Below are 12174 nucleotides of genomic sequence, written 5' to 3'. Positions count from 1 at the left end.
TAAACGATATATTGTTAAACAAACATGATAAAGGCGTATACATAATATTATGTCGTGGCACAAGCTTTCCTGGGTATACACCCATCCAAGCACAAGTCCCTGGCATTCCGTTCGATGTAATGATTTGCGTGTCCTTTTAATTTTCCCGTTATCAGTGTACAGGTACATATAGTGCAATGCACGCGTTGGTATAGCTCTGAAAAGGTACGTACACACACACACACATGGGGAAAGGGAAAGGGTTCCGGAGTCGTGCACAAGCAAGGCGCACACACCCCATGATACATATGGAAAGACAACACGTGGTGGAGGGTCTCCCACGCTGCATTGCACCAGATAATAGCCGCACGGACGCGTGCGCGCTGCCGTTGGATATGTCAGTTGTTCGGGTAGACGTGCGCACCCAACGACAGCCCGGCATCGAATAGCTTGTATACCGAGGGGCTCCCAACGTAAACAGACTCCCCCCGGCTTTCGTCGCGAGAAGGAGACGGAGAGATGGATGAAGAAAAAAGGCACACTTTAAACGTCGCCGCCTCGAATCACGGGATTGGTCGAGGGAGAGAGCGCCAGCAGCGATGGCCGCCGCGCTTGCGCTTTCAAACGATTTCGCGGCCCCTGGCACCCACCACCACGTGGTGTGCTGATGATGATGATATCTATCTGTCTGTCTGTTTGGCTGTATATAGTAGCGTATACGCCTCCATACATGTGTTGCATGGGTGTGCGTGTGCCGAGGCGGAACTTTGCATTGCCGGCGGCCCCGCGAAAGAACGCCTTTGCAAGAGAGCGAGAGAATGAAAAAAAAAAAAAAAAAAAAAAAAAAAATTGGCCGAGTGCGGCGTTGCCGGGTGTTCCTTCCCATCTATATTGTGTTAAATCGCGTGTGCATGGGAAAAGGCTCTCGCTCTATACAGAGTCAGATGAGGCTGCCAAAGTTTCGCGAGCTTATACTCTCCACTCTCTCTTCTGGTTTCATTGACGCGACATACACATATACCTACATGTGTATCATCCTCTTTATCTCTCTGATGATGCGCAAGATTTCGTCCCTGTTTTTTATTATCTGTTCCATGCGTTTACAAAATAATATGTGATTGTTGCGCACCGGCTTCTTGAAAACTTCATACTTATTAGAATTGACGCGCGTTGTCGAGGACTTATTCTTTTGGTGTTACCTACGCGCCATATGTTACACATTCTAGGAAAGAGACGACGTTGTTTGTTATTTTCTCATAAGAATTCGTCGAGGCAGACCCGTCAGCTTCGTTCAAGTACAGGTCATTTTTCATGCATGTTGTGTATCGATTTTTCTTGATTTTCCATCGCGCGGTGGTAAAAACATCAGCGAATCTTTGGAAAAAGAATGCAACGGGTATAGTCCCACAAGAACCAGACATACAGAAAACAGAGTGAGAATAATAGGGGAGGACTTTGACACGGCTACATAGCTACGAGAGTGACAGTAATTTGATTTTCGCCGTGTGAGCTGAACCCATGCATATATATGTGCACAGAGTTGTGTATAAGGTCACTTTTTTTCTTTTATGGGCCTTCGTTATAATTATTTTCAATTGGGTTTATACATTAACTTGTATTGAAAGAGTAATTGCTTAGTGTCTGAATAGCTACCCGATTTGTATATGTTTTGAAAATTTATAGTGAAAAAATCAGCCAGATGACCGACTACTGGGACATCGACCTTGCGAGCAAAAGCAAAGAAAGAAAGAGCGTCGACGACTTGAATTTGCACAATTTTTATTTCAGCTACATACGCATACACACACACGAAAGTGCAGTGCAGTATTATTTTACCGATGATGATTCGAGCAGAGCAGATAATTCCTTGGCAAAACAAGCCCGTCGCGCTGTCTCTCTGTACATCAGAGAGTAATATAAATGTGGGTATAGGTGCACATGAAAGAAAAGTATCTCGGTATACAGGCGACAAACGCGATTGTTCCGCGAATTAGCAAGCCTTGCGACCCAGAAAACAATCCTCGTTGGGTAATTGACTTTTCCTTTCCGGGAATCGGAAAAAAAGCGCGTAGTATTTAAGTACCCTATTGCTATTTTTGCGTCTCTTGTGAAAGTTGTGAAACGCACATAATACCATTACATTATTTGTAAAGAAAAGAAACAAGAGAGAGACGGAAAGAATCGTAATGATGATTGTGTGTGTGTGAAGGTCGCGCGAGACTGAACTGTTTTAACGACACCCGACAGCTCCAACATTATAGAAAAAGTTTTTTATATCTCCCCGCTGAATTCCGCCTGAAAAAATTTCGGAGCAACAAACAAAAATATCACCGCTGACGATTGGCTCTATATGCGGGTTAATGGCTCTCGAGAGGGAACGAATAACAGCGCGCCGGGGCAATTCGAACGGAAAAAAATAGAGAAGGACGCATCTATGCGTTTCTAAACTTGATATATAGTGTACTTGTCGGACATCGTGCATATAAATATTATACACTATAACAATATTGCGTGCACACTGTGCACGCGCGTGTGTGTCCTCGGATGACGTAACGGTCAGTGACCTCCTCGCACGTATGAGCAGGAGAAAGAGAGAAAAACATAGAGATAACGAGGCATGGTATAGTGCAGTGCGTATGTATAGCGTTCTAATGAGCGTTTGCGCTGTGACACTAGACGAGACAGGAGCGGGGGGGGGAGGCGATATTTCGATCGCCGCGTTAACGAGTACAACTTTTTTTTTCTCACGTTGTGCGACAGATCGATACAGCCGTTATCTTTTGTCGATACTATTTCGACTGTCAATCATTGCGTGGCTTCGATTTGTCGCTCTCTTTCTCGACTCGCGCCAAAGAAATCGGTTAACTTTTGCAAAATCAACGAGCAAGCGAGCGCGAAAACATAACGCCCTCCTATCTCGGATGGTACACATTTTTCTTCCGGTAACATAATATGCTAAGTATACGCCGCATGAATTGCGCGCTACAAACATGCACACACGTCTTTTTCCCCCCTCCTACGTGATACTGTACTCTCTCTCCGACCGCTTCGCGTACAATCACGTCTTTGATAATAATATTATTATTATTACGCGAAGCAACAACAACAACAACAACGAGCGTACTTTTAGTGTTTATATTATTATTCACCGCTTATTTATATCTAAATATTATCGTCTCGTTTATTATTTATATAAAATATCGGTATATATAATATATACAGTATCGTTACACCTCGAGCTCCTTATCTTCGTAACGTGTCACATTGTATGAGTATAATATACGCATTTCTCAGTATATAGGTGTACGTGTGCCAGCTGATGCTTTTCTTAGCGAGAGATATATGAATATGTGTGCGTGTCCCGGGGAGAAAAATCAATCGGTCGTTATAGACTCGCCCGTCGGCGTTATTTATGCGCTACTAAAAGCAACGATCGCGCGTGTCTGTCGTGTAATGTGCCATAGGAATTTTTACGTTCTTTTTCTATGAGTGGAAATTGCGAAGGGGAAAAAGAAGAAGAAAGAAATGTGACGGGCGGATGAGTGATGTAGCGTTGATATTACACTATAGAGTTTCTTAGTTTCTCGCTGCACGAATTAAGTAAGGGAATACATCGCATGGCAATCAAAGAGAAGAAATTTGTCAGGGTGTACAAGAGCGATGCTGTTTTCGTTCAACCGCATTCAATTTTCGCTTGTACATAATACAAATACAGCCAATGAAAGCATTATACCTATACACAAATTAATACCTATGTCGAGACGTATGTGTATTAACATGTCGCCAACGACCTGCAGGCAGCGCATCATTCAACATCGTCTTTTATCACCGCGTCCTACTACATGTGCGAAACAAGAAGAAAAAAATAAATAAAAAACTTTGCGATAAGACACACTCGCGTCTACTGCAGGTATATACAACACACACGTAGCTCTGTCCTCTCTTTAATAAACAAATAAATTGTTGGGTGACGTGCGAGTAAAAAAAAAATGTATTCATCGGAGAGATCGATAACCAAAGTCAAACACAGACCAGTCGTGTGTATATAGAGTCAATTGGAGAGAGGTACTTGACATTTTAAAAATTAAAGGCGACTCTGACGCACACGTGTGCAGAGACGAAAAAGCATGAGGCGTACAGGGGGAGGTGGAAAAAAAAACAAAAAGCACTTGGCACGAACGAGACGGGAAAAAGTTATCCGTAGTAGTGGTAGTCGAGTATTAAGTAGAGAGAGAGAGACAGAGCTAGCAAAATCGCACGGCATTGTCCTATTTATAGACGACGAGACGGGAGAGAGAGAGCGGGTGGAAGTAAGTATATATATACGTATGGGACGAGGATGAGGAGGGTCTTCCGAGAAAAAAGAGGGACGGAAACATTATCTACTCACAGTCGTGTTGTGTGTGTGTGTGAGGGTGCTGCGTACAAAAGAGAGAGAGAGAGAGGGAGACAAACGGGCTGGCGTTACGTTAGGTTAGTGTGCCTCGAGCGAACACTCGCTCGTGGTCTGCTTGAACGCAAAGCGAAGGAGGTGGAGGGAAAATTCGCAACTCTCTCTCTCTCTCTCTGCTCACTATTCGAGGCTTTAGGTCTGCGTATACTGGTGAGCTGCAAGTTCAAGGAGGCGGCTGTTATAGCCTCCCTCCCTCCCTCATCCGCCGCGACCCGCTGCTTGCTCTTCTGATGCGCATATACACAGAGCGAACTATAGAGATAATAATTCTTGGACGCCTTTTATTACCACCCTCTCTCTTTTTTTTTTTTTACTCGCATTTTTTCTCAACACTTTTCTGCTTGCACGGAGTTTCGAAATTTTAGAGTTACTTGCTTTGATACTTCACTGAGATTTCCTCGATGAAACACATCACCCCGTGGGATACAATACAACATGATATGCTCTATTGGCTACGGAGTGATTGAACTTTTTTTTTTTTTTTTTTTATCTTCAACCGTGAACTTTTTCATATGCACCAGTACATACTTGGGTATATGTAGGTTTCAGGTCATTTAACTGCTGATTTATGGACTCTATTTCCGAGCGCGAGCAGCGATTTCTGATTAAAAATAGTCGTGTGTTGTAAAAATGTAGAGGAATTTTTGGAAAACAGTGCCCTCCTCCCGGGAGGGTGCCACGTGAAAAACGATTATTTATACAAGAGGTCATTAAAAAAGGGTATTTTTTTTTCATTACAGTTATTAAATCCTCGTGGATGAATGTACGCGCGAAAGTAAGAGGGGGGGAGTATTTAATTCCCTTTATATATATAAAAAATTCTCGTCGAATTTGTTCGGGGCCCCTAGAGATTTCACCAGGACAAGGCTAAATCGATCGCTTTTTTTTTTTTAGTTCATATTTCTTTACTGTAACAAGATATTGCATTAGAATCCTGTAGACGCAGTTTAATCGTGTTTTAAAACAATTTTTTTATCATTGTAATAGAGTTACAAGGGATCCAGCAAAGTACCAATATATTTAAAGAAATGTTTTAAGGGGAGCCTTTTTTCGTAAATTCTGCATCAAAAGTGATATTTATTATTTGAAATCAGCAAAGGCGTCTCTCGTTACTCACTGATTCATCAATCTTTCACACGAACACGATTTACATTGCACACGCGTAGATACGCGAAATCGATAAATGTACACCCGAAGATAAAAGAGACATCGATAACCCTGTTATTTCTGACTTTTTTTTTTACATTTAATAAGATAATAATATATACGAACGCAATCGTTCGATAAAGCTACGAGAAAAATAAGAAGTTTATATTATTGACATCGCTCGTGTATCGTTTATTATTAGATTTAGGTCAACTCGAATAAGCCAATTTTCGAATTTGGCAGACTTTCTTACAAGCACATTGTTTACGTATAAGGATGTACTCCAACTACATGCATCGTATTTAAAAATCGAAAATTTCTTTACCCTCGTTCCGTTAAATATTTTCTTATGAGTAAAAAAACATAAGTTAATCAAAAATGATATTTTGTTAAATTAAAATTTTCTTTTTTTTAATTACGAATTTTTATTTAGTTGTACGAAATGTTTTTTTGGATCGACTAAATTTTTTTTATTTAAAAGAAAACATTCAACAGAATGAGGATAAAGAAATTTTCTTTAATTCAAAGAATTGGGTTGCTCAGTGATGCCTGATAGGGATAACGACGTGCATATAGGAAAGAGAGGAAAATCTACATGAAAATGCTTCTTACATATACATACGGAGTAAGAGATGGGCTCAAGTGTAATTGGAGCTCTATAGCGAGGGCTTCCCGGCAACTGAGTGCCTTTGAAAATCGAATTACGAAATTCCTTGCTCCACATCGAGGGGGGAGGAAAAGCCAAACAGTGAGGAAAAAAAAAGGAGACGCTCTCAAGCGTCGTCAGGTGCTTTCCTACTACCATATACTCGAGATACAATTTCGCGTTACGTAAAATTTTACGTAAACCCAAGGGAGGTAGGGGGGGGGGGCATTGAAATCGATGCTGATGCACGTGATCGCAAGCTTATACGATTCCCCCCCTATAATATCTCACGCACTTTCCTCGAATAAACCCTACGGATATTCAGTATATTATATACGTACAGTTGCGTTTAATGAACCCTCCCCGCTTACATGGGTGTGATGGGCTTTCTGAATAATACACGGGCATATACTACGACGGCCCGGCGTCTACGTACCCTTTTAATCAAGTTATAAGGTGACGTCTGCGTGAAGTCCGATGTGACAACGACGCTCCGTTGTTTTCGTGAATTATTCGTGACGCGCGCTCTTACCACCGCCCTCAGGTATATTATGTTAGTGACAATCGCATCATCCAGCATCACTGAAGAATATGGGGTTGCTCGTCCGTGAAAGCTACTTATTCGGAAAAAATAAAACAATATGCTTTGGACCACCCGCGAAAGTGTGCCACGCACGTCATTTCACCCGCGACACATGCATAAAACATAATACATATCCGACATTGTGTACATAATACTATATACACCAGAGCCGCCGCAAGATTATTATCCATCATGTGGAGGGATTTGCTCGGGAAATTGAAAAAAGGGAATAAGAAGGTGGCCTCGAACGCCCTAAGCCGCCCGTGTAAACTCGGACAGTAATGGCACAAACACACGAGAGAGAGGGAAAAAAGTTTGTTTCGCCAGGGAAAGGAGCGGAAGTTGGAGGGAGGGGTTGTATTTATAGGGGAACAAGGGGGCATTAGTGCGAAAAAAAAGGGAGGAAAAAAAAAAACAGCTCCGAGGGGCTTTAAAATTGGAGACAAACAGCTTTTGCGCGCTCAACAGCGACGAGGAGGCTGCGACTGTGTGTGGGAGCTAATACCACTTTACGAGGAGCGATTCGTTTTCCAGCGCCGCCGATCGCGTCGTCGCCGCACGACGGTGGGGTTTAACCGATGCGGGGCCTGACCTTTTTGTTATCTGTTGTCTCATGACTTTTCATTCTCATTTTTCCTTAAACGCAGTTATACGTAAAACTGACCTATACCAGAGTGAATGACAGTGGTGTGTTTATCTATCGACTGTGTACGCATCTATATTTAGTTAATTGCACGACTGCACTTGTTTTGTGAATCGGTGTACCAAATAATCGTGTCCCTCCTACGCAACATATTGGCACGCGATAACTCAACGTGCACTCAGATGATTCAGGGGGGGCAAGGAGGCTGATGGTGGCTCTAGGAATTTCCCAAGTCATTGACCTACAGGAGACATCAGACGGTAGCAATATTTATCCACAAACTCTCTTGGGACGATACGTTGTACTTTCACATACGGACGTGTATGGGATACCGTAAATAGTGTAATATATAATGTACATAGGCATACATGAGCAAGCGTGGAAATAAAACAAATACGATCAAAGAAAATAAAAGCGTTTCGTCCGACGGATACGATAACGATAGCGCTAACGAGGAATGCTTGGGGCAAGGGCAGACGTATATATACATATGTAGTCGGAATTTCCTTGTGTTCCTTCAACGTTGCGCTTTTCTCTGTGTTTGGTCACATATCGAAAGAGATAAATAAAAAAAATACTTGGAATTGAAATGACCTTTTTCCACAGGGAACTAAGTGTTATTTGACTTACATAAAGGGCACGAAAAAGCGTACCCAACACATAAAAATACGAAAGGTAATCGACATAAGCCAAACGTTTAGACCTCAAAGTCGATGGTATGGCATCTTACACAACAACGAGACTCCAAGTTAAATACTGTATGATTATATGATGTAGGTCGTGTGCAGTGGATATGCACATTTTTTGACGGTATATTGTACTTTCGTCATTCCTTAGCGCGTAGAAAGTACGTGTAAAACAGTTGGGGGTCATATCAAAGGTATGATTTCTTCCAAGTAAGATTGTTGGGACATCGTTATCATCACTTTCCACTTAAAGACCGCATCAGGTGCTCCCACGTGCTCCAAAAATTTTCCAATTTCAAAAATGATTCATAAGCAAAGCCGATAAGTCGAAACAGACCGACACGTCCTCATCGTGAAACATGAGTGGGATATGGAATAAACAGATGGTCAAGACGACGACGACGACAAGAGAAGGATGAGCGTTGGTATATTATATGGGAGAGAGACATAACGGTAAAAAAAAAAACACGCAGACTCACATGTGCGGGTAAGGGTGCATCGTGCCGGGACATAACCTCCACTCGTTATCTCCATGCACAGGCTGGAATACAATATGCAAGGGCTGCTTCTTTAATACATTTAATCGCACTGTTGGTAAACTCTGGACGCGAACTGCACTTGCGCTTAATCATTCCAGCATCCCGTACGCAACCGTTCCACCACTAGACACTACTGTTACACATGTTTGCACTATACACCGCAACTGTATGAATTTACCAAACACTATACTATCCGTATCGAGACTAGATTTTTAAATCACTTTACAACTTTGTTGTAATTTAAAACAGCTGGTTATTGTATTACGTGTATTCTGGTACTCCTTTTGTACTATATACAATATAAGTAGAATGAAAGCGTGGCGACTCGAGGGAGTATAGTACTAGCAGACAGCTTCGGCCTTCGTGTTCTTCTGCAGCGTTCGCAGATCATTACCATTTTTTCGGAGCAATGCTCCGAACAAAGAAATGAAAAAATCTAAGATAGAAATACACGCACGATCGAGAGTGTATTACATTGTTGTATGTGTTTGAGGTTAGAAACCGATCGTAGAGGCACGCACACGCCGCGCAAACCAGACGATTGAGACGATGACGACCAAAAACGACCGACAACGAATCCCGCGCTTACAGCACTATACACACTTCACTTCTAACCACTATACTCTCTCGGTGGGAAAAGACTAAAAGAGAGAGGAGGAGAAAGAGAGAAAAAGAGAACTTCGGAGAGAGAGTGCGCTAACAGAATGCCGGAGCGCATGCGCTGTTGTTCGAGCGAGCTGCGTGTTTAGCCGGCTTACTTCTGTATATGTACATGCTGCGCATATTCCACGTTATTCGAGACTGATATCATTGTGATGTGGACCAGCTGTTGAAGAGTCCGGAAAGGATGCTGCGGGGATTTGTAAGACGGTAAGACGCGTATTTGTAAAATACGGAGGGTGCAATTTGATGCTAAAGCGGAGTAGCACGTGTTGGCGATATTTTTTTTTTTTTTTTTTCATTATGTACATTGTAAATTCTATTTATAAAAAACTCGATTCATACTATCGCAAAGAATTTTTGGATTACATAGCGTAAGAAATGGTATATACCTTGTGCACCACTCATACAAGAATAGATTCATAGAAGTAGAAAAGAGAAGCAAGACTTTCAGCTTAATTTAAGTTTGGCACTTGTATGGAGAACTTGATTTAACGACTTTCGAGACCACGTGTACCGTATCCCATTCCATATGGTGATGTCCAATTCCAAGTTCCATCACTCAAATGCTCAAAAACAAATTTCTAAATACATTTTGAATAGTTGAAACCAATTATTTCTAATCTAAGAAAATGTTACTTCCAATAGATAAAAAATGTAAAAAAATAAGCTATCTTTCGTCTATGAAACATCGTCCATTCTACGTCTTAACTACTACCACTGCTTTCAACTGATCTAGTTTGAACTGACAAACCCACTTATTTATACGTTAGCTATCTTTATCAATTGCAGATAAGGTAATACACAAGCCCAATTTAATATGTTTTAGATGTGTAACAGGTGTATTACTTATAGATTCTAATATTGTGATTGTTACTTTGATTGATTCTCAGAAAAAAAAAAAAAAAATCATTAACCATCTTTACTCGGAGCACACAAGTTATAAATAAATGTGTAATTAAGATAGAGGATCAAGCGCGTACTCTTTAACGGTAAAAATACTTGTTATTTATACGTGGTATCACTTTCTCTAGAAGATAGTTGTTGGAAGAAGGTATATTTACACTGTTTTGTCAAGTCAAACGTTTCTGCACAATAAACCTTTTATCCTGTACCTTCCATGCAATAATCGCTCGGTTCGCACAACCAGTTACGTGCAACTGTGTCCATCCGTCTGTTCGATTGGTACACGACCAAACGACCTTGCAAGTAACAAAAAAATCATCATTCGCTGCTGCTACGGCAATACAAGGGTGACGAGACCATCTCTGTCCCACATTTTCTTATTTCGCGGCTTCAATGCGCCTCTTCTTTATTCTGCACTCGCCATCAGGAATTTATAAATAGGAAAGCAAAACCTCGGTGCCAGCAACTTTGAAAACAAAGGCACGACCCCTCACCACCTTGCAGGTGTTGTTAACCCTCAGTTGTTTCCGATGTTCATTTATTTTTAAAGTAATCTCGTGCGAACGAAACAACAAACAGGATATCTTTAATTGAGAACAGTTATTTATGTTCCCCTATTTTATGTGTTTTACAGTGCAAGTACTCAAGATTCCGATCCAGCCAACTTTTTTGTCTTCTGGTTCATTATTCATCGTCAAAACAATGCAGAGATAACGCACGCGATGTACCAGATAAGACGTGTGCTGTAGAGAGAGAAAGAGAAATAGATAGCATGGGGTCAAAATCGACACCTATTGTACGAAACATACACACGATATTACAGACCAATACGCGTAAAGTAACAATTACGCTAATGAGTGGGGGATTCATTACATACCTGCACTATATACTCATGCGAATAGGCGTTGTCAGCTTTGATATAACAAAAAAAAAAAAAATTCATGCGCATTCAACGTTTTGACGTGCACACAAGTGCGTATAGGTGGAAACTGCTGTCAGCTTCAACTACGTACAAGTCATTACGCTGCCCTGTTTTGTTACGCAAGGTACAATACCAGCAGTAGATGAAAAAAAAAAAAAAAATCGTATCAGACGAAACGAGAACAAAGAGGAAAAGTGAAATTCATCGTTGTTGTTATTATTATTTGTTCTTGGCGTTCTCGGTTCAACTTAATTTTGTTTGTTTCGATCGGAGAGTATACAGTATCCAGGGCCACGCGTCGCTAGGCTGTATAATTAGCACCCATCGAAATCTTCAAATGAAGGATCCGAGGTAAACAATTGAAGAGGAACTACCATAAGCAGTGGTGTTGCGGTACATCTTACTCCTCGCGTCCTTCTGCTCTCCTTCATAGTATACCTACAGGTTTCAGGTGGACGTATACCACACCACGTCAAACAAATGGCGCTATTTTTCGTTTCTGAGCACGTCGATCTACCCTCCGCGGAGCGTCAATAAATTCTATTTTCCGTCGCAGGCGGTGCGCTCCTGCATTTGTAAGCAGAAATTTCAATGGAATCTCAGAGGACGAGCTTTGATTTCCGTCTACAAACTGGTATGATACGAGAAAATCAGCAAGATAAGCGCAACCTACCGACCTTGGAGATTACAAGTTTTGTTGTTAAAAAAACAAGCATCATCGGTGATGTAACGATACTATTGATCGATAACGCGAGGAGCTGATTAGACATCGACAAGTAAATCCAAATGGCTTGCAGGAAACCACGAATGGAAGGATTTTACACCAAGTGCAAAAAATACGTATCCTCATCAACAACAACCAGTTCAGCGTCCCATAACATATATAGTATAATATACACTACCGCTAGACTTCCGCTTTACGTTTCTACATACGAACCAACAGTGCACCTTGTCACCGGCTCTCATTCCCTGGTTGAGAGTATACCATTAAAAAAAAAATCCCCTTCGCCG

At 41.5% G+C, this 12174-nt stretch overlaps 1 protein-coding gene across 2 annotated transcripts in view; it reads right to left on the bottom strand.

Moving 5' to 3' along the window:
• Smr (nuclear receptor corepressor smrter) overlaps window positions 1-12174 on the bottom strand; it is a 55344-nt gene that overhangs the window by 31394 nt on the left and 11776 nt on the right. Inside the window, exon 1 of one of the 2 annotated variants that reach the window (XM_089596145.1) lies at window positions 8616-9282. The exons of the other annotated variant lie outside the window; for it this stretch is intronic. Coding sequence (XP_089452271.1) covers window positions 8616-8635 — 20 coding nt within the window. The 5' untranslated portion in view covers window positions 8636-9282. Of the gene's footprint in view, window positions 1-8615; window positions 9283-12174 lie in introns of those variants that run through there. 2 annotated transcript variants of the gene reach the window in all.

Source organism: Copidosoma floridanum, unplaced genomic scaffold (genome assembly GCF_036245765.1).
Source record: "Copidosoma floridanum isolate Cflo_tuat_1 unplaced genomic scaffold, Cflo_Japanese_pri ptg000030l, whole genome shotgun sequence".
NCBI lineage: Eukaryota > Metazoa > Arthropoda > Insecta > Hymenoptera > Encyrtidae > Copidosoma > Copidosoma floridanum.
Note: the sequence above shows the minus strand (reverse complement) of the source record. Positions and strands in the feature narration are given on the sequence as shown.